Genomic DNA, 24,106 nt, shown 5'->3' on the forward strand with positions numbered 1-24,106 from the left:
AACTATTTACAATCCCTTGTCCGTGAAAAAAAATTCCATTGCTCCATGTCAATAATGCAAAACAAAACAAAAAAAGGATACATGATGAAACTATATACAATCCATTGTCCAAGGATGTAAAGGGTCCATGACCCCAACCAAACTAATGAAACCTACCTACCTACCTACAAATATGACTATATACAAATTTGGGTGGCATTGTCCATTGACCACAAATAAAAGGAAAACATAAAGGAAGCCTAACTCTAAAAACTATTTACAAGGGCAGCAGACTAGTCCGACGGCTCACTTTCGGATGTCCCTGGCTAGGGCATCATCGAACTCCTGCTCAATGTCCTGGTGGCGGTCCTCTTCCATGGCCCCGAGGGTTCGCTGGGACGACAACATGTTCTCCTCCAACTCCCTGCGAATTGCCTTGAGGCACTCGGCCCGCCTCAGGGCCCTCGGCATGGAGTTCTCCGCCCTGACCATCGTGAGCTGTGCCTCTTCTGCCCGCTGCCGCTCCGCATCTATAGCATGGTCTAACCGCTGCCACACGGAAGACACTTCCAGTCCTGGGTCCTCCTGCCCTCTGGCCGATGCCTGCCCCTCCGATGTTGAAGGCCCCAAGCCATCATTGCTCCCACCTAGAGCCTGCTCCTGCTGCTGCTGTCCATGTGCCGTGTCTGATGGTGCCTGCACATCCTCCATCAGCTGGTCTCCAGTTGTGGTGTCCATCCCTGCTGAGCCAACGACTCCCGGCTTTGGCAGGGATGTGAGCTCCACCAAGCTGGCTGTGTTGGTTGGGCCAGGTCCACAGGGGGCCCTCGTGGAATCTGGGCCGGAAGACGGTGTGGAGAACGACTGGCACATAGTCTCCACAGAGGAGGAGAGGTCCGCCAGAGTGCGCAACACATGTAGGGACCCACCAACCAGGTCGGAGCCCATACGTTCGTGGGACCCCTCGTCCGCAGGTAGTGGAGAGGCAGATGACATGGCACTCTCCCCTACCTTCGGACGGGCCTGGGACGGGGCCTCTCTGCTGGTGCATGGTGGTGCAGTCACAGGGTCAGGGACAGTGACATGCACAGGCCCCTCCGCGGTGACCTCTGCTGCCTCCTGCTCCTGGCCCTGGACTGCACCACTTGCACTAGTGGTACTACCCCCACCAGGCCCCATGTGCGGCTCAGTAGCGGGCTCCTCCCACTCTGTGGAGACCAGCAACCTGGATGTCTCCACACCGTCTTCCGCCATTGGAAGCCCCTGTGGGGGCTCACCCGGCCCTTCCGCCACAGATGTTGTGGCAGTTGCAGCACCAGCCCCCTCGGTCCCGGATGATGGTAATTCCTGGGAGGGTGGCTGGGCCTTGTGTTGCCGCCCAGTGGAGGCATCCTCGCTGCTTGGTTCCACAGCACCGTCTCCACCCTCTTCTTCTCTTGACGCTGCATAGAGGGAGACATAGAACACAAGCATCAGGGTACAGTACAACATGCCCTAGATAGGAAGCAATAACACATGAGTGGCACTGTCAAATGTCACTTCCATCCTGTCATTCCACAACCCATGGGTCAATGCACACAACACACATGCAGAAACAGTCCCGGCGCCTGTAATCAACATCAACATCCATGTAGAAGGGCCCCTGTAAACCAAGATGTTGCCTTCAAAGTCACATGCAGCCACGGCGTTTCAAAGTCACACACACACTTCTCTGGCACACACACACACACACACGTGCACCATACAAGTACATGACATCAGCACCCATTCCTCACCCCCCCCTTTCATGTCCAGGAACAGAGACAGCCATGCTTCCATGTGTGCATTTCGCATAGAGCTCCCCATGTTGCATTAAAACACATGCACCAACCATGTGGTTCACACATAACTGGTCTCACATGCATGACCATGATGTCCGTACACACACACATCCATACATGGCCTATGTCACACATACAGGCAAGCATCAGACTAGCAGCACACTGCAACATGCCCTGTCTCACACAGCAATGCTTGGCCACTTATCGCTCAACTCCGGATGGGTCTGCCTCCGAAGGATCGGGGCGTGGAGTGCTCGGCCTACACGTTCCAGGACCCTCATCTGGATGTTACTCATGCGTGCCCGGCCCCCCTCCGCGAGGCACCGGGCCTTGTGGAGGGTCCTGGACCTGAAGTCGTCCCAGCGCTTCTTGACGTGCTTGATATTGCGGGTTGCCACCCCCTCCGCGTCAATGGCAACCACTACGTCGTCCCAGATCCTCTCCCCTCCTTCCTTGTTGGCGCGTGATGTTCCGAAGAGGGCATCATAATGCCCCAGGACATGCTCCACCAGGACGCCAACTTCGGTGGCAGTGAAGCTGGTGGCCCTCTGCCTCTCTGGCTGGGGGTTTCCAGTGGTGCCAGATGGAGATGTGCCCGACATGGCAACCCCAGAGGCAGGAGTGGGTGGGCAACTGGGTCCTGGGGCTGGGCGATGAAGCGATAGTATCCCAGTCGGGAGTCTTCTGTTCCAGCAGGGGTGGACACAGCAACTGGACCCCTGCAGATGGCTGATGTGCAGGCACCAAATAGCAGGACACGTGGGCAGCAGACAGTCAGGCAGCAGCAGATGGCAGGTGGGAGCGTGCTCGGGGCTCTGGGGGGCAGGAAAATGGCCTTCAGGGCAGGCGCGTGGTCTTCCGTGTGTGTATGCGTGGCCAGCTTTATGTGGAGTGATTTGGCACGTGAAAAATTTGCACGTGAGCGTGTAATTCGAGGAAAGGCCCTTAGCGCGTAAGCGGGTCAGCACACGTACACAATTTCATTGCACCAAAGGCCCTTTGCGCGTAAGCGCGTCTTTTACGTGTCACGCATGGGCGTGGCCCTTTCGCGTGTCAAACTTCACGCGAACCCCAGGAATACACGTACCCCAATCGCACAGGGACCTTTCGCGTGTAAAACTTCACGCGAACCCCAGGAATACACGTACCCCACTCGCACCGGGCCCTTTCGCGTGTAAAACTTCCCACGAACCCCAGTTATACACGTACCCTGCTGAAATGGCTTGTGAGACTTCCCGCGAACCCCATATTACACGTACCCTGCTCGCACACGGCCCTTTCGCATGTCAAACTTCCCGCAAATCCCAGTTATATACGTACCCTGCTGAAATGGCATGTGAGACTTCCCGCAAACCCCATAATACACGTACCCTGCTGAAATCGCGTCTGAGACTTCCCGCGAACCCCGTAATACACGTACCCCGCTCGCACAGGGCCCTTTCGCGTGTAAAACTTCCTGTGAACCCCAGTTATACACGTACCCTGCTGAAATGGCGTGCAAGACTTCCCGCTAACCCCATAATACACATACCCCGCTTGCACTGGGCCCTTTTGCGTGTCAAACTTCCCGCAAACCCCAGTTATACACGTACCCTGCTGAAATGGCGTGTGAGACTTCCCGCGCCCCATAATACAAGTACCCCGCTCGCACAGGGCCCTTTCGCGTGTCGAACTTCACACGTACCCCACTCGCACAGGCCCTTTCGCGTGTGAAACTTCACGCGGACCCCAGTAATACACGTTCCCCGCTTGGCTTTGCTGTTTGGCAGCCCTGTAAACTGGTCCAGGGTTAGCGCGGCCCTTTGCGCTGAATTGGGGATTTTGATGGCTTTTCCTTGCGCGAGGGCGTTCTTGGGGGCGTAACTGGCGCTGCTGCAGGGTCGCTGCGCCACTCTGCGCCACGGCTGGTTTTGGAGGCTAAAATCCGTGAATACGCTGTGCGCGGAAATCGATTTTAGCGCACGCGGTTGGCGCAGACATTTGCACGCGCACACTGTGCGCCAGCCACGTGCGCCAGTTTTGTGCGAAATTCTATGAATTACCCTGTCAATGTGTATGCCATTTTTGAAGTTATATATTATTGGTTTGAATGTGTGTGTTTATCTTTTGTGTGTATCACTGTTATTTAATAGATAAGGAATCAAAATGTCAAATTGTGATTGTGGCATAAACAATATTCAAGGAACTCATACATTCTTTTATAAAAAGTGTACATCGAATTTTAGAATTTGTTTGTATTTTATATGTCAAATTATAAGTCTTTCTATAAGTATTAATTCATGTTCTGATACATTTTTATTCATATTTATTGACGATTTAAAAAAAATCATGTTCATAACTTACTTTGAGATCCATAAATGATTACCAAATATTTTATATGTACTATTACAGATGGAGTATGACATAAGTACATCATCATTGACTGGTTCAAAACACATTAGAAAAAAAAGGGTAAATCTTTATATATAAAGCTGAATGTATGTATGTGTGTGTGTATGTTTGTCTGGCTATAGAAATCCACACCGCTGAAATCACTGCTACCAAGTTTTGTATGGATTCCTCATTTGTCTGGGGCAATATTGTATTCTATGTTTGGATGCAAAAAATGTACTCCATAGACACCCTCATTTACTGATGCTCACCCTGATTCACTACAATAGATCTAGAAGGAGGCAAAAAGTGGAAAAGTATCTGGAGTAAAATGTTAGATATGTTGGTTATTCCTTTAAAATTTGTTACTACTGTATACGGTTCTAAAGTGTTTGTTAAAGCATTTTTAAAGGGAATTAAAAAAAAGATTTTTTTTTTTAATCATGCCACTCCAAATATGGGAAATGGCAAGGTTACCGTTTACGTAAATTCATTTACGAGAAGAAAGCGCAATCAATCAATCTTTCTTGGACATTTTCTCAAATGTGCTGAAGCCATTAAGTCACTGAAACATGCCCCACAAAAAACAAGCATCCCTTGGAAAAGCTCTATCTGATGCAAAGCGAAAATCCATAGCAAGAGCTTCTGAAACACAACAAACAGCAGCACAACTTGCCGACCAGAGGACAAGAGCAACTTTCTCCAGGGCAAATGAGATGCCAGAGCAAACTGAAGCAAGACTTGCCGACAAGAGGACAAGAGCAACATCGTCCAGGACACATGAGAGACACCACTCAATCAGCAAATGGGCAACGCCGGGTACTCCAGCTAGTAAAAATTATTATTGAAAACTTTGACCAAAGTTGTTAATTTGACATTTGTTACTTTGTAAGGTTTATAGTAATATGTTTTTAAAAATAAAAATATTATTATTTCTTCGAATAGAGGACTAGAAACAAAAACAAGGAGACTCAGACCAAACCATTTACACATGATTCCCCTTTTCAGACTGTTGTGACTTGGGATGAACATTTGTAAGTATACTTGTCCCAAAATTCAGACACCGGATTCCCACGTGCAGAGGCCAGAATTTGAGAAGATTATCATCAGCGAGACATGAAAAGTAATGATGGATCATTGATACAGCACAGAATGCCCACCTGAACTGACAGACCCCACAGAAGAGGCATCGTCATTACGTGCCAATCCACTCACCCAATGTACGCTGTCAAAAGGATTGGTGAAATATAAAGATCTACTATTCCCTGTTTCTCCAGAAGAGTCTTAAACTCAAGAAATATCACTGTTTGAATTCATGGAGGACTCTTCTGCATTAATTGATGACAAGGAGAAAGACCATGTGTGCCAGTATTAGAGCAGATGCACTTTGACTTAATGAAAGGTCTCACTTTTAACTGTGTTGGTAATGCGAATGCCTTGCCTGACAACTGAATATGTTGCCAGCACACAGTCTATGTAAAAAAACATTGCAATTGTGAATTGTCCTCCAAAGTCTGAAATTGTGGCAAAACTAGTGAAGTGATGTGGTTGATCAATATTCTTCTTTTAATTCTAAGCATTTGCATTCATGATTTTTGTTGTACATGGTATTAATCAATATATTTATTTATTGTTCAATGAAATTACCGTTTATTTTACAAAAATGATAAGCATAAAATATGTTGTTTGAAGGTTTTCATTATTATCGTTATATTCAGTCTATTTTCTGTCTCCCATCCATTATAAATTTGATTTTCTTTATTTTCTTTATCTGTCTTCCTCTCTCCGTGTCTCTCTGTTTGTATCCATGCCAAGAGATTTGCTTTTCCTCTACTTCTCTTTTCATGTTTCTCACTATACAAATCTCGATATATTTCTATACTTTACTACCTCTTTTTGTTTATCTCTTGTTCTCTCTATTCTGCTACATGATTGTATTTTTTACTTTTACACAATAAATAGTTTTCTCAATCTATATATATATTATGTTCGGGGTTGACTCCGGCCCCATAACAGTTGATGGGCAGATATTTTGACGCAAGGTCGGCATACCAGTCTGGGGTGAACTGGCAATAGTGAAATGTTACCAACCCCACCCATGCGCCCTGCACAGGATAGGGTATGCGCCTATGCTATCAGTATAGGCGATTTTGTGATTGTTGGCTCCAGCCCCACAACAGTTGGTGGGCCAAAGTTCTGGCCTGTGGTCTGCAGACCAGTCTGGGGTGTACTGGCGATAGTGAAATCTGACCAACCCCACCCATTCGCCCTGCATAGGGTGGGTTCTGGCCCTATGCTATCAGTATAGGTGATTTCAGGAGATTGACGATTTTGCAACTTTTGCAATAATAGGAAGTTCGGACACAAAGTCGGCATACCAGTCTGGGGTGTACTGGCGATAGTGAAATTTGACCAACGGATTTTCAAAAATAGGAATTTATGAAACAATAAAACATGCACAAGGCTATAGAAGACCCCATGTGCATGTTGGCTATAGACCTGTGCAATGCCGGGTGGTACTGCTAGTCTTTCTATATTTTATGTGTCTATTTTTCCTTATCTCTATATATAACTCTACCTTTTGAACCCTGTATCTAATTCTGAAATACCATCTCTCAATGTATGTCTGGTACCTCAATCTACCCTTCTTTTTATTTCTCTCTATTGTTCAATCTTTCTACTTATTTTGCTACATCCATCGTTAGATGCATTTCTCTCTTTCTCATGATTTTTCCCTCTCTCTTTCTCCTTTTATATCTATCTTTCTATGTATCTCTGCACACAAAGCTTTTGATATTTAACTGTATCTGTTCCGTAATTCTTTTAATCTAGCTCTCCTTTTTTTAATCTCTCATGTCTACATTTATTTGTCTCTATTCTCAGATTATTGTTACTATAAATGTCTTTTTGTCAACCTTGTCAACTCCGACACATCAAATTACTATGGGTCTATTTCTATCCATATCGGTTGCCTTATCTCTTTTTTTAATCACTTCTCTCTGTTTCTATCGCTTTGTCTGAATCTCTCTGGCAGTTTATCAGGTTATCTGTTTTTACTCTTGCTAATCCAAACATCTTATTTGTTTGTCTATTTTCTTTACTATGTCTCTAACTGTTTGTCCATGAATCTATTTCTTATCAATTTGTTTCTATTTTTTTCATAATTTATCCCGCTATGTCTCATGTTTTCTCTCTTAATATATCTAATTCTATCTCTAAATTTCTGTATATGTCTCTGTTATTCTCTCATTATCATTTTTCTATGTACCATTGAAAATATTTTAACTCTGTTGCTACCCTCTTCTCTTGTGTACTATTTGTATCTCTCTATATTAACGTATACTTAGGTTGAATATGTTTCTTTGTCATTACTCAATCGCAAATAATTTTTTCATGCTGATCAATGCCAGTAATTATTTCAATCCTGTATTTCTTTCTTGCCTTCTCTATGTACAATACTGTCTTCTCTATTTCTCTAGTTCTCTTACTATTTTTATATTTATTTTTATACTTCAAAAATATTTACTTTTTTATTTAACTAAAAATGTATATCTTCATACGTTTTTGTCAGTAACATTCACTATTCATGTATTTCTCTCTTTGTACCTTCCATTTACCGTCATTAATATCTGGTCTTTTATTATTTCTCTTAGTTTATGTATAACATGTCATCGCTATCAAATACTTTCTCTATCGTTATTCCTGTATTGCTCTTCCTTTGTCAAATGTTCACATTATTAAGTTGTTTCGTTATCTACCCTTCAATAATTCTTCAGTACTTGATCAAGCTTATTTCTTTATCTTTCTTTCAGTCACTCACTAACCAAGTATCCTTATCTCATAACTAATCAAAAATATCTGTTTACCTAACTACCTATTTCATTATGTAAATTAGTTTCTTTATTTTTATAGACTTTTTTTATAGACAAATCCACATATATATATATATTTTCCTTTAGCAATATGTAATAAAATTATAAACCTTTACATTGGTTGTTGTTAAATGAGTGGAGCTAAACATTCTCAATAATTTGCAGGCACGATCATTGGAAGACAAATTGCTTTGAATTTATTGTAGTAAATTACCAAATTAATTTGTTTTTTATGGTGATTGTCTATTTCAAAAGTTGTATAAAATCTCTTTATCTCTCTTAAATATCAATTTTTATTTTCTTCTATTTGTTCTGTGACAACCATTTATTTATGTTTCTTTTATTTTCAATATAACCCTAATCTCTTTCCCTCTCTCCCTCCCGCTCTCCTTCTCTCTCTCTCAAGTGATGTCCCTGACGGTATGGCTCTGTTTGTAATACTGTACCTCTTTCAGTTGCGACTCAATGATTCTACAGCTACATGTAGGTTACCCAAACTTCCTTTCCTTACTCCATTGTTACCGTTATCTCTCACACTCCCTATCTTCTTCATGCTCCCTCTATCTCCTTTACTATTCCTCCACTTCTCCCCCTCTCTCTGTCTCAATTGATGTCTCTGACTATGTTTCCAATAAGGTACCTCTATCAGTAGACACTCAATGGTTTTACCGCTACTTGTCTGTTACCTAAATGTCCTTGTCTAACTCTGTTGTTACCCCTATCTCCGACTGTCCCCATGTCCCTCCATCCCCCACTATTCCTCCCTTCCCCTCCCTCTCTCGCTAGCTCTCTTCCCCCCTCTGTCTCAAGTGATGCCTCTGACTGTGTGTCTCTGTTTGTAAAAATGTACCTCAATCAGTCGAGACTCAATGGTTCTACAGTTACATGGCTGTTACCTAAATACCCTTGCTTACTCTGTTACCCTTATCTCTCAATGTCCCTTTGCCCCTCATTGCCTCACTATCACTCCCCCTCTCCCCTCTCTCTCTGGCTTCCTCTCTCCCTCTGTCTCAAGTTATGTCTCTCTGTTCATAATAATGTGCCTCTATCAGTTGAGACTTAATGGTTCTACAGGTACATATCTGTTACCTAAATGCCCTTGTCTTACTCTGTTGTTACACCTATGTCACACTCCCCCTGCCTATCCCTACCACCTTCACTCTGACTCTCTTACTATCCCTTCATCTGACTCTCGTTCGTTCGCTCTACTTCTCTCTAGCTCCCTCTGTCAGTATCAAGTGATGTCTCTGACTGTATGTCTCTATGTTTGTAATAATATTCCTCCATCACTCTATTCTTTTGAAAATCACCCATATATCCAGAGGTTTCTATGACAATATAAATGTCTCAATATCACTAACTTACCATGCGCTTGTATTTATTTAAAGTTGTGTGTATCAGGTGTATTACATTAAAAAATTGATTGGAATCATTTAGTAAAGAGCTTTCAAGTTTTAAACACTTTAAAAACTGAAAAATGTCATAGTCTCCTACTGCAATGAACACTCAGTCTGCCTTTAGCTCATCTCGCTTCATTCAATACCGGCTTATTTTTTATCAAAAGTTACAAACAAATTAACATAATGAATAAAATATAAAACTAAATTTAACTTATGTCATCGGATGAATATTTGTGTTACCAAATAAATGTATGTATTATAACATAGGTCTGCAATTTGTATTTGATGTAGTGTTTGTTTGGTATTGCCCGCTTTGAAAATGTTATGCAGTTGATACAAGTATAAGCGAAGATTGGAAAACAAGTGTGACCTTGGCGAGCAGCTTTAGTAAACTGTGCTCTTTCTTGATTGTAGTAATGCCAGTAATATTGATGTAAATCAAAGTAAAATATCAATATCAGATGTTATACAAACCTTTTTCAACTTAATGGAACACCATGCGCTCCGTGATAACAGGCACTATAGTCGGGTAAAAACACTGCTGTTTTCTCAATATGGTTTTTAATGTCAGTCAATGTAACATTTGCATTACTAAATAATAAATCTTAATAAAACTTGCAAAAAGAAATATTACCAGAAAGAACGATTTTTGGGAAGTGTCTCAAATATAAATCAAAAAGTGTAACTGTAATTGTGTGTACAATTTGGACAATTATCGTTTCTTATAACAAGCTTCGTATTGCTTGAACTACCAAAAACATGTTGACGGGGTATCTGTCCTTTCAATGGTTATGGCTGCCAACAGTTTCAATGCCTGTGATCGATGTGGAAAAATGCTGATATATTAATATCTCCACTCCTTGCATTTATTGAAAAGTAAAAAATGTATCTTGCCTTTGTGCGAAACGACGAACTAAACTAAATGTATGTGCATATTGAAGGAGCGTCTTCTGCGTTTTTCGTGCGAAAACTTGATTTCATAGATGCTGACAGCGGATGCTGTGTACTAACCTCATAACAATGGGCGTACCATACCGTTTGCATCTGCTGATGTCACCTAGAGGGATGTAGGGTATGATTTATTGCCACCAGGGCACCTGAACTTGGGGCAATTGATCAAATGATTAGATTATGACAAAATGGCAGTCACACACCAGTGCGATTCACAGATATAAATGTCTAGAAGCTAAGGTAAGATGCATTGAAAGAATTGTAATTGATCGACATATGCTCAAAAATAGATGCCTTGACGATTGGCCAATTAAAACTCCAGAGAGAACCTCTCCTTTTAGTAAATAGGACTTTCAACAAGGAACACATAGGAACAGTGCTTAAAGGAGGGGTACAGCTTTGAAGTTGTACGGTGACTCACTAAACATAAAAGGTCACTTGCACCCTTCAGTTCTACACATGCATACAACACAACATTTTGTATCCACCAAGGAAAAGGTAACAAGAACAGGAAATCTCTCAAACAAAGGGTCCCACAGGTTTACAGTGTTAGAATGCAGAACACAGCACGATCAAGGGACTAAAGAGCACACAAAACGGTACTGCTCAGCGATAGCAAGGGTCTTGAAAGTGCAGGCTCAAAAACAGAGGAATGCTAGGAAAGAAATCCAGGAAGCAAGAATTAAAATAAGAAAACAAAAAATAATCCAAGGATTTACAAAGAAGAAACTAGGAATAAGGAACCAGGAACTAGGAACAATCGGACTGTCCATACACACTGAACAATGACCAGCGCTGGACTGAAGTAAACAGAGACTTTTTAAGCTGACTAATGATCAAAAGCCTCAAATGTAATCAATGCTAGCATCTGCCAGCCACAGGTTTTCCTTATCCTCCACCAAACCTTGTACTACAATGTTGGAGACTAAGTAGTGGGTAAGGCAGGAAGTGTTGTCTTTAGGGTGAAAAAGTCTACTGGCTGCCGTAATTCAATATTGATCTGTGTGGGAAAGTCCAGTATGAGATGTAGTCTCCTAGGTCACCACAGTAATGTTTCACAGGATTCGGAAGGAAAGTCCAAAATTGAATGGACCCAAACTATTCCCCCAAGTGGTGGGAATCAGAGTAAAGGGAGTTAAGTGTGACAGTTGGCCTATATTTCACATATCGGTGAGAATGCATGTAATACAGTAACAGCATTGGTAACTGGTTAATACAGTAACAGCATTGTTTTTCCAGCACTCTGCTACAGTAGATTGTGCACCTTCCAACCCTCATAGGAAACACATTAAGCACTGTTCTTGTGTTATGCCACAGATGGCTTCAAAAACACACATTCATGATTCTGGTTGCCCATAACTGGCCTCGCCACTTCAGTTACTAAAATGTATTATTGTTATCGGACAGTATATTCCTGGCTCTTCCCTCAAAGAAAGACCTATGCAAGGAGAAAGGATTTACTCTCCACATAACCCTAAAATTGCTCAGCTTGAGAGCTTGGTACCTTTACACTAGGGAGGGTATTTCTGGGACCAACATCAATATAATGTTTGTGGCCAAGAAGGATTCAACTAGGAAACAACAGAGAGGCAAGTGTATTTGCTTCTGACACTGAGCTCTAGACAGTAACATTAGTTCTCTGATGGCATCCATAGACAACATCATGTCTTTCATGTCCTAATTGGCCATTAAAGGCATCAAGGTTGCTTCTTGCAAACTTTATCTTTTGACTTTTGCAGCCTACTTTAACAGGGGTGAGAATTTCCTTTCTCCGCTGAATGAGGCTCTTAGGCGTCACTTTGACAGCCGGCTTCATAGTTACCACAAACCTTCCACCGTCATGGGACATTCATTTAGTTTTGGATTATTTGCTGAGGAAGCCCTTCAAGTCTTCCTGCGACCTTAACCTTTTCTCCTAGAAGACTGTCCTTTTAGTTTCAGGAGGTTGACCAAGTTGCAGACCTTATCATTTAAGGAGCCTTACATGGTCTTCCATGCCCTCAAGTAAGTTCTTAGGACTGACATTTTATTAATGCCAGAAAGCGCAAAGAACCCCTAATTAAACCTACTCTAACAGGGAGTTCCCTACCTAGTCTAGGTTCCAAAGGAAATTCTCCTAGCATACAAAACACTGGCCCTCGCACTAAACAACAAGACATACAAAGCAAGTAATAAACAACATAAATAAATGATAATAAAACAACCAATGACTTGGATAACCTTCACCGGTCATGGGTAAATCCCTTTCTCAGGATTGTCCCAAAGTCACTCTCTCCAAGTGTTCATAACGAAAGCAAAGTCTTAAATCAGTTCTTGAAAAGTTCCCAAAGAAACAAAAAGTTCACCTGAATGAAAATCCACTGGTAAGAGTTCTTAATCAGTCTGTTGAACATTTCTCCTTTGAATTCCAATAAAGAAAACCTCACCAATGGTAATCCTGGATATCATCTTTCCAGGATGTCCCAAATATAGTTAAAAAAGATGATAGTACTGCTCCTGCTTCAACCACTGACCAAATATGTGCATCCTCTGCAGCATCTTTAATATACTTTGACAGGATGCTTCTTCTTAGGGTGTTGCTCCCTTCTCGGCAATCCCATTTTCTGCTACTGTCACTGTGAAAGCAGACTAATTTTCTCCACAATGTTCTACTGCTTCAACAACCTTCCATATAATGTTCTCTGACAATATTATAGACAACCACAGTTCTGTTAGCTCTGCTGCAACTTCTTGACTGAATGATTGTTAGGTAACTTAAAGACAAGACAGGTAGACACAGCACTCTTCCTTCCTATGCCAAAAGAAAGGGTGAGCCTCTTTGCCTCTTCTGTCTGTTTTAAATGCTACCAAAAATAATCTGCCTTAGCTCCCAGACTGCTTCTTTCTCAGCTTTAACAGTCTCAACTTCACAGGTTATATATTCTATCTTCTTACAAGCACCCAGCACCCTTCCCCAGCTTTATGCACACATTCTGGGTTCCAGTAGCTACCCCAAAACTGTATTGCACTCTTCCAGCTTTCGATAACCTTGTTACCCTTGTATCAGAGGAAACTGGACCTTTAGCAACTTTACCAACTTCAAAAGACTGGTGGCTAGATTTTAATTGGGCTGGTTTCATTGTGGAAAAGTTTTGTCTACTGGCTTAGGTAATGCTTGCTCTTCTTTGTATTTCAACAACTTCTACAGTGTTATAATACTGCTTCTGGATGTTACAAGATTCAAGCTTCACGGAAGAATCAGATTTAGATATATGCAACGACTCTTTGATAAGAATTGTAGCTTCAAAGAATTGTAGGGACTTGTATTCCCCTTCAAATATGCAGAGTGATACTTTGACTCTTGTTGGGAATCATAATTGTCCATATGCGCTTTCTCCTTGAAGTGATAATACTTGCAACAATTCGTAAACTTAAGTTTTAACCTTCCGTGTGATTTCAAACAGCGTTTTCCCTCTCAATTGGAGACACGCAACGACTCCGGTAAAGTTAATTAGTCGACAATGGTAAAAGTAATGCTTTTTCTTGTACGTGAGCATGTTAACAGGTATTAAATGTGCGCAGGATACATTTCCTTTGTTGATAGGATTTCTTATAGCAACAAACAACTTTTACTTGTTCTAACTTATACACAAGTTGTATTTGAGCTGGTTACAGTTACTGGCAAGGGGTTTTCAGTGATTCAGAGTATAGAGCTTCACTCCCTGGCTCCAGAAACACTGCAGTTACAGTCCTTGTGTGATTCTGGGACATGTAGTTTATTTTAAGGAAATCAGGTTTTTCTACTTCTTGAGATTGGCAAATGGCAATCAAAAGGGAGGGATTACGGGGAAAGTTAAAAAGGAGTCCCTCCTGGTGTGACCCCGAATCCCCCCACGCCTCCAAGTGATCTTCCTGCAGTACACCACCCCGAGGGTCGGGATCAGAGAGTGCTTGCCTTTCCCTGACCACATGAGAAGGGTCCCAGACCAGGTTCTTGGGGAAAATCCCATTGGACTCTCCACATTGGCCTTCCTAGTTCAGAGAGAATTCATGCACATTTCACCAGATGAAACCAGATGAAAGGCAGCATTGGAAGCTTAACCAGAGGCATGTGTCCATCCCTGAGATCTGTCGGGCTGCTCCCCCAGTGTTCTGTAAGCACTGTTACTTCAATGCTTCCTTTAGGCAATATGCTTCTTACAGTCATGAAATAGATAACCTTTTCACTTGAAACTGCCTGATGTAAGCTGCACCTCATCCGCTTCAAGATTTTGCTGTGTAATCTGTTCCAAATTAGTTAGGAAGGATGGAGAGCCTGATGGACGTAAGAGTGACAAAAAGATTGCCTTCATGGTGATTGAGGCTCTTCCTCCTTCACAACTGCCACCCAGCCATCCCCTTGTGCATATCCAAGTGGTATTCTTGTTTATGCTTCATTTAAAATGTTGCATGTTTAAATAGGGGAGCATAGGTACCTGGGCGCTTAATGGAGGGTTTGTGTACCAGGGTTCTTGATTCTAAATTCAGTTTGCTACTTTATGGAGCCTCTGTTGAAAGACTTACCACAGGCCTTACCCAACAAGTTGTGAAACAGAGAGTGCACCAGACTAACTGAATCACCATGAAAGTATTTTTTAAATAATAAATCAGCGGTTATGTCCTGATGAAGAACCTTGTATGAAGATTCAGGCCACATGTTAGAAACATAAATGATGACATATTCTTAGATGTAGCCTTTAATAGAATGCCTTACCCTGTTTGTGAGCATGGATGGACAAACAAAGGTTTTCCTGACTGATTGTGCACACTTTAATTATTTGTGTGAATTTTGCCCATCTCACATACTGTACTGAAAATTAATTACAGCATCATTCAAACAAATGTTGTTATGTCCTTCCAAAGGCTATGTTGTAGCCACTGGTAATAAAACTATTAATTTGCCAGTATAAGTGCCTACACGGTTTTCACATCACTTTCACATCACTTGAGCTTCACTTTCTTGCACAAGTTACATGTCCCTCTGCAGACGGTTTTCAAAACAACACATCATCTATTATCATCCGACATACTTTCCCGCTTTTAATGTCTATTTGTATATGGACTAACTGATAGAAGATAATTTACTGACGAAGTGGAGCCACAACAAAATTGCAATCCAATAATTGAAAAAAAGATTCCCAACTCATAAACATTACATTTTACCTGGAAGGAAATCTACATATCTGTATATCTAATATCAACAAGGTGAATAAATGAAATATACTAAGTATGCCTTCATAATAGAAATAATAATAGCAAATGTCTCAATCCTATTGAAATAATAAAAAATAACCTTTTTTTGTTCTCTTATTTTCACCCTTTCCTTTTTACAAATCATGGGATCTTATGTTGTTTTAATATTTGTACAAAATATATGTATTATTTTTATTTCATTTTATTTATTGCATATTTATAAGGCGCCTATACACAATGTGTTTTCAGGCATCACATGACAAAAAGGGATGGGGGGACAAAAGGGGATTAAAAACAATAACGGTCCTACTAGGCCTTGTGACATTCGGATCGTGCAAGTGCATGGCAAGAAGTGTAGAGGTGGCAGGGGAAGGAGGGAACAGGTTTGGGAAAGTGCTGTGGGTTAGGCAAGTGCTCTGGGGAGCCCAAGAGGGCAGTGCCAGGGGAGGACAGTGATCACTGACTAGTGCAGGGAATGGGCGGGGGTCGGGGGGCCAGACTCAGGGTTGTCAAATGGATGTGTCACATGTTCTAAAAATTAGGCCCTGAGTGAAGCATGTAATTTTTTTTTTTTTTTTGAAAATCTTTATTGGTTTTTCGATAACATGTAACAGACAGCGCATAGGCAAAGCATTGTAGTATGTATGATAACAGAACATTAACTTTAACATAATTTGTGTAAGAAAGTGAAGCTCAAGTTGTGCGAAACATGTATAGGTCATTCTACTTGTAAATTAATAAAATTTTCATCAGTGTATTCTTCGGAAAGACATATTGTCATTTGTTTGAATAATTGTGTGATTACTTTACCTAAGTGTCAGTATGTATGTGAGATGGACAAAAGTTAAACAAATAGTTCAAATGCGCACAATCGGTCTGGAAAGCAGTTTTATTTACTCATGAATCCCTTTAACAGGTGAGGCTTTTCTTTCTGTTCTGACTGAAGTGCAGTCATTTCTATAAACTGTATCCGAATTGTTGTAATACTAATCTAAGTAGGTACAATGAATAACTAGAAGATATATTCTTTTGGCCATTGACTTCTTACTTCATAGCGTGTGTGATCCAGGAAATCACTGGATGGGTGACAGGGAGCTTTTAGCCTGCTCTCTGGTACCATCCAATGCATTGGACAAGCATCCGCACATTTGGAGAGGCTGAAGGACAGAGAACCGAAGTCACTATTGTGAATAATATTGTTTGCATGGCTCCTAACATCTCAGGCACTTATGTAGCAGTACCAGCTCTGGGCAGCAGGTGTCACTGTAAGAGCAGTGGTCTGCTATCCGTCTCCCAGAAGCAGTATTAATTGCTTTGGCAGCACTCTACCCTGGCCAGCATGTGAGCACAGTGTGTGGCCTGTACTGGTCTCTGTTGTTTTCTCATTGTCTCATCTTTCTCCAAGTCTCTTCCAGTTGGAGTCGGAGGCTGATGCTGCTCAGTGGTTTGGCGAGTTCTCCCAGAAACTGCGCCCATTCTATGAGAGCTCACGTCAGGGACTGTGCATGGATGCTGTGCAGCAGCTGACTGACTGTTTGAGGAATCACCCCACCTGGTCCTTGGCACACGTGGCTGTAGAAACAGGCCAGCGGGAGAGCTTCCGGCATAATCGAATCATACGGTGAGTTCACTGGGTAGATGTTGTTCACCACCAACCATACACCGGTGTTGGCTTCCTCCAGGGCCCCAGCCAGTGGTGGCATAGTGTGTGTGATGAGTTACGACTGGCCTCTGAGTGACGCTACTGCACTAGTGTGTTTTCATACCCTACAGGGTGATGTTAATATTTAAATGTTTACTGCATGACTCCAACCTTATATACCTGTCTGTCTGTTTTGTTTCAGGAGCGTGAACAGCACTGAGAGCGAGAATGGTTGCACGCCGCTGCACCTAGCTTGTCAGAAGGGGGACGTTGAGTGCCTGCGGGTGCTGGTGGAGGAGTGCCATGCCAGGACAGACATCACTGACAGCAACGGGGAAACTGTCTTCCACTATGGAGCTAAGCAGAATGATCCCAAAATCATTGAGGTGAGAGGGCCTAAAGGACATAATTGTTGTATAATCACTGGAGACTTCAAGCGCAATATTTAAGAACTGGTTTAATCATCAGATAATAACTATATACAACAGACAGTTGCTTCACTGTCTTTACTGTAATTTTTGTCTCTGTTGTTGAATGTATTCTTTCAGATGGTAAGCCACGTTATGTCTCACTGTAAGGAGGAGCGCTGGACTGCCTCTGCTTGCCGCACTCATGTGCTTGTTCTGCTTGGTGAATTCACGCTCCTGCGCATGTTCCTTTGGATTCTCGTGATGCGGTCACTGGCCCGGCCTCTAGCGAGACACTCTCTCCACATACCTCCTTTTGTTGAGCAGCTTGGTCCCACTCCATTACAAATTCTTCATACCTTGTGGTCTGTCTCTCTCAGAATGTAGGAAACCCTCACAGCACACGATGTTGGGTGACACACTGGGTTTGATCTTTCTTCACTGCTACTCCTTGTCCTTGATAGGTTCCATTCACCTTGCAGCTCTCTCTCTCGCCTTGCATGCTGACTCTATTTCCATCAGTCTCTTTGGTAAGTTCCAACAAATGGTCAACGCTGTGGTTCTGTATCGTGACTGCACTATCATCCTCTTGTGACATCTGTTCCCTTATACTGGATGCTATCGACTCGATGGATCTTCTCTCAAGCATGGCAACTCTTTCCAGGTTTCACCTTTTGCCATCTTGTGTGCAAACATGATTGGTGCCTTGATGGGTTTGCTGAACCTCGAACCTGTGATTTGGTCTTTGTGGTGTAGTCGAATATGGACTATGTCCCCCTCCTGTACCTTCTTTTTCTGAGCTGCCCTTCGCTCATCACTCTAACGCTTCATGGTTGTTTACTCTCCACACAACATCCTCCATACTCACAACCTCATCCTCCATCACTTTGGTTAGCCATGGAGGTACACATGTAGATGCCGTTCTTCTTCCTTGTGACATGTGAAGTGGTGACATGTTGGTGATCCCATTGGGGTTGAGGCGGTGAGCAGCAACAGCCTCCTTTATTGTCTTGTAAGAGTCCATGCCTGAAGCCCTGGCTAATTGTAGAGCGCCTTTCATGAACCTATTGGGTCTTTCAACCAGTCTATTTGCCTGCGGATGATAAAGAGATGCTTTAATATGTTTAATGTTGTCTCGCATGTATTGCTCCATTTCATGGGATACTAATTGGACACCATTGTCCGTTACTATCTCCTTGGGTAGACTCTCTCATTGGAACGCTGCAGTGAGTACCCCAATAACGGTTGCTGTGGTGATATCCAATACAAATTTTCCCTCCACCCATTTAGACAAATAGTCTATCATGACTACTCCATAACTTTGATCTGGCGACATAGCTTCTAATGGTCCAATGAAATTTAGACCCAAGTTGTGTCACACGCCCTCTGGTATTCCTGTTGGAATTAGTGGTGCTTGTCTTACTTTTAGTCGCTTATCACCATTTAAGCATTGATGACATCTCTCCATCACTCGAATGTCGTGATCCCTGCATGGCCATCAGTATGAGTGTTTCACCCGATGCCGTGTCATGTTGCTCCCCAGGTGTCCCCAGTAGGCTCTGCACAGAATTATTTTCCTTTTGCCCATGGGTACCAATAGTCCATCAGATTCATATATTTCATCAGCTACTTTCCAGAATGGTCTTAGCCCCTTGGGAATGGTTTTCTCATTTGGCCATCCTTTCCTGACCCATCCAGTTATTTTCTTAATTGTGGCATCCTTAGCTGACTCTTCCCTCCAATTGTTTTTTTAGCTCATCTCCATGTACGCTCAGCTTGCAATATTTTTGCAACTTCTTGCTATAACTTCCTGCTTGGGCCTACTGTTGAAAAAATTGCATTTATGCCCATTGTTAAGAGGTACATTTGGCCTGCTGCCGAGAATTGAGTTTTGCCCCATTGTTGAAAATTGCATTTATTTTAGGGACTGCATTCAGACCCACTGTTGGAAATAGCATCTAGTCCCACTGTTGACAACTGCATTTGGCACACTAGCCACAAAGTGATTAGCCTACCCCTACAAATGTCCAATACTGCACTGTAACGACTGATTATTTAATAAGGCGTTTCCACCCCAACACCAGCTACATATAGCCATGCTAGGCTGGTTAATCATCACCATGTTCCCATTCTGTATTATTCAGAATGGCACACCCTGCACAGGAAGCAATTATGTCAGCTATAAAAATGGACTAGCCAAACAAGCCTGCCCCCGGCACCCTTGCCCCACCCCCTTCTTGCCCTCCATGACCTCTTTTCCGTCCATCCCAGAACAGTCTTATCCCATTAGCTACATCAACAATACATTTAGTACAGAACCCCCCACCCACATGATGGAGCCCCTACAGACCCACGACCTCTCAGCGAAACCCCACTCCCATCTCATTTTGGGCAAGACCAGACGCCACCGTTTAAGATCACATACCATGCATCACTCTCACTGCCCCAAACTAGCCACTACAACTCCCAGACAGTCACTGCCTAAAATCCACCCATGCTACTACAAGTCTAAAACGGATATTAGTCAAGCACCGACCAAACCGCCTCTAAAAATGCCCATGACTGCAGCTACATCCATCCAGGAACCCCCCCACTAGCTTCCAAGGCTCCCTCATCAACGCCCGATCTCTAGGAGCTCACACCATTGAAATACATGATCTCATCTCCGAAGAAGAACTAGACCTACTAGTAGTCAGAGAGTCCTGGCTCCACCAAGCTTCAGGCCCTCTGTTGTCCCTCACCATTCCACCAGACTATACCATCCTCAGGACAGATAGAACCCACTCTCATGGTGGCGGTGTAGCAAAGACAACACTACAATAAAGAGCCTGTCCCATTGAAACCATTGCAGGATATGAATTACTACTAGTCAAATTTGCTACCAATGAAAAAAACCACTATTAACCTTATGGTGATCTACAGATCGCCTAACTCCATCAGCCATCCTGAAGTAGACATTCCATAATTACTAGCCTAAAACCAAATGCATTATCCTTGGAGACATGAATCTAGGATTTAATGATATCCATGACCCCAAAGCAGATGCCCTACACTCCTCACTTAAGGAGGTGAACTGTACACAACTGGTGAATGCCCCCACCCACATCAAAGGGAGAACACTAGATTGGATTCTCTCCCTCAACACGACCATAACCATTGATTCTATCTCACCCCTAGACTGGACCGACCACCACAACATTAAGTTTACTCTTTTGTCAGAAGAACCAGGCCCCCTCAAAACAAATGTAACTAACTCCTACGAAACCAGAAACATGCGTAAGCTTACGCCTGATAATTTTGCCCCATACTCAGTAAATCGCTTGACACCATATCGATTTCCATTGACAACCCCTGTACCCTCGCAGATTCCTATCATGAATGTCTCACCTCCACAATCAATGCAGTAGCACCTCTAACCACCAAAATGCGACGCACCGATAAACGTACCTTTTTCTGGTTCAACGAAGTCCTAGTACTACTAAGGAGATCCAAACGGGCTCTTGAACATGCCCATAGAAGACATCCCACCACTGAATCTGAAATTACCTTCCAGGCAGCAAACAAAATCTATAAAACTGCCATCATCACCCATAAAGCCAATGCATACAATACGCGTATCAGCAATGCTGCATCAGAATCTAAAGAACTTTTCTTGATTCTGAGAGAACTGGAAAATCCCACACCAGCCTCAGCCCCTGCCAATTCCAGTAAAGAATGGTGTAACACCATTCAAGATGCCCTAGCAGCTAAGATTGCTCTTCTGCAAAACAAAATAATATCTAAAAGGCAACTATTAGCCGATAAACCTGCTACCAGCAACCTCCCTACGAAATCTAACGAGAACACCAACCCACTATTACACTTCACCCCAGTCACCAAAGAACTAGTGCTTGACACGATTACCAAACTCAAAGCCTCTGATTATAAAGGAGATACCGTCCCAGCACAAGTAGTCAAATCATGCCACCTATACCATCACACCTATCATAACCAACTTTGTTAATGCATCCTTCAACTCAAATCTGGTCCCAGCCAGCATTAAAGAAGCCTGGGTCAGCCCTCCCCTAAAAAAAAACCTATGTTAGATCCTATCGTTCCCACAAACTACTGGCCAATAACAACAGTACCCTCTCTGCTCAAAATCTTAGATAAGATAGCCTATACTCAAGTCCAAGCCCACTTGCAATGTAACCAGCTCCTTGGAACTAGACAATCTGGTTTTAGGCCTAACCACAGTACGGAAACGGCCCTCCTTGATTTGAACATCCAGATGGATACCATCAGGGACAGGTAAACTCTGCATTCTTCTACTGTTGGACTTATCTGCAGCGTTCGACCTCCTCCATCACAATAAACTGTGCTCCACCTTAGCTAATGATTTCAATTTCTCCAATGGTGCTACCATGTGGGTGAAATCTTTTCTAGCCAAATCAACATTCAGAGTCTCGATAGGTAAAGAAGCTGCAGATCCCATCCCAGTCCCCATAGGAGTACCCCAAGGTTCATGCCTTTCACCTACCCTTTACAACGCATACACAAAGCTTCTCTTCTCGGCCTTAGATGACTTGGGTGTAATCTACACCAACTTCGCAGATGACACACAGATCCTTATACCTCTCTCAGGCAATTACGCCCAAGACACACTGACCATCAACAAAATCTATGCCATACAAAATTGGATGGCCTTAAACAGCCTATGTCTTAACGATGAAAAGACAAAGATTCTCATCGTGGGCACCCAAGCCAAAATAAGTGCTCTTCACCCAGACTACTCAGCCATTAACATTGATGGCACGACGATACCCGTACTCAAGCAAGTTAAAACCCTAGGAGTCTACCTTGACGCTAATCTCACAATGTCCAAACATGTAAGCACACTCATCATCCACCTCCTACACCGCCAAACTAATTGCCCTAAGCCGCCAATTCATGACACCTACCAACAGCATCTCCTTCGCCAGTTCCTTGATCTTATCAAAGCTCGACTATTGCAATGGGCTGCTTCTCGGAACTTCCAACACCAACCTCAATACATTACAACTAATACAAAACAAAGCATTACGGGCTGCATTAGGAAAAAGAAAATTCGATCATATCTCTAAGATAAGGAGAGATTCCAACTGGCTGCCCATCAAAGCCAGAATTATCTTTAAAACACTATGCATTGCCTTCAAATGCCACTATAAAAAGCACACACTTACCTGAACAATGCCATAGTTAAAAAAGAACCCACAAGATGCTTAAGATCTAACAACCACCTACTTATGGCAACTCCCCGCTACAGAAACACCAGAGCTGGGGGTAGTAGTTTCCAATCTCTAGCTCCTAAACATTGGAACTCCTTACCACTCAACATCAAAAAAGAGGAATCCTTCCTTGGCTTTAAAAAACTGCTATAAAAACTTGGTTATTTAACCAAGACCAATGAAGTCGCACCCCCAGAACTTATAAATAATGCTGTACATTCCTGTATAAATGGTCTTCTATCGATATCAATGCCTACATGATGTACATAATTGTATATATTTTCTCACGCTAGATGTTGAAATGTTTTTTCCTGTCCAATTATTACCAAGCTGTCTGTAACTTTGCTGTGATACCCCAGGGTCTGGACGTGTAACAAATGTAATAAATAAATAAATACGCCTTGCTGCTTAAGTCTCCTACTGTTGCCGCCACACATTCATCTTTTAAGAATGTTGTTGTTGACTCTTTGTTCAGACAGCCTCAACATGCAGTCAGCTTGAGCATTCTTCCATCCTGCTACGTGTCCTATTTCATATGTGTATTCTTGTAATTTTGCTGCTATAAGTGCTAGTCTGGGAGTCAATGTTTTTGTCCTGCATGGGCTTAACATGTATATCAACGGTTTGTGGTCAGTGATGAGATTGAATTTTGTGCCCCAAACATATGTCCTGAAGTATTTGACAGCCCAGGCACACGACAACATTTCCTTTTCTACTTTTGAGTAAATCTTCTCTGCGTCTGACAGTGCCTTAGACGCAAATGCTACAACTTTTAAGTGTCACCCTTCTTCTGGGTCATGGTCGCTCCCAACCCATACGTGCTGGCATCTGTGGTAATAAATGTCTTCCACACAAGGTTAAATGTTTGTAGACATGGTGCGCCTGTTATTTTCTCTTTCACCTGCTCAAGCAACAGTTTAAACAGTTCTATTAGGGGCACCATCATCTCTGAAAACCAGGGCATGAATTTGGCGTAATATTCTGCCAGCCCTAAGAAGGATATTAGTTCCTGCTTGTTGATTAGTGCTGGGGCTTTCGCTGTAGCCTGCAGTACGTTTTTCATGGGACTGATTCCCTCTCTTGATATTTTGTACCCAAATCACTCTACTGCCATTGCCCTGATCACGCATTTCTCATACTGCAGCCTCACACCAGCATCTTCCAATGTGTGGAGTACTTTCCTCAACAAAAGGTCATGCGTTTCTGCA

The 24,106-nt window shown here is 42.7% G+C and overlaps 1 protein-coding gene across 1 annotated transcript in view; it reads left to right on the top strand.

Annotated features, from left to right (window-relative positions):
• The window catches only part of PLA2G6 (phospholipase A2 group VI), an 840,871-nt gene that overhangs the window by 259,857 nt on the left and 556,908 nt on the right, over positions 1 to 24,106 (top strand). Inside the window, exons 3-4 of the mRNA XM_069652989.1 lie at positions 17,009 to 17,224; positions 17,448 to 17,631. Of these exons, the coding sequence (XP_069509090.1) occupies positions 17,009 to 17,224; positions 17,448 to 17,631 (400 nt within the window). The remainder of the gene's footprint in view (positions 1 to 17,008; positions 17,225 to 17,447; positions 17,632 to 24,106) is intronic.

This window comes from Ambystoma mexicanum, chromosome 3q (assembly GCF_040938575.1).
Source record: "Ambystoma mexicanum isolate Mex_15411 chromosome 3q, UKY_AmexF1_1, whole genome shotgun sequence".
NCBI lineage: Eukaryota > Metazoa > Chordata > Amphibia > Caudata > Ambystomatidae > Ambystoma > Ambystoma mexicanum.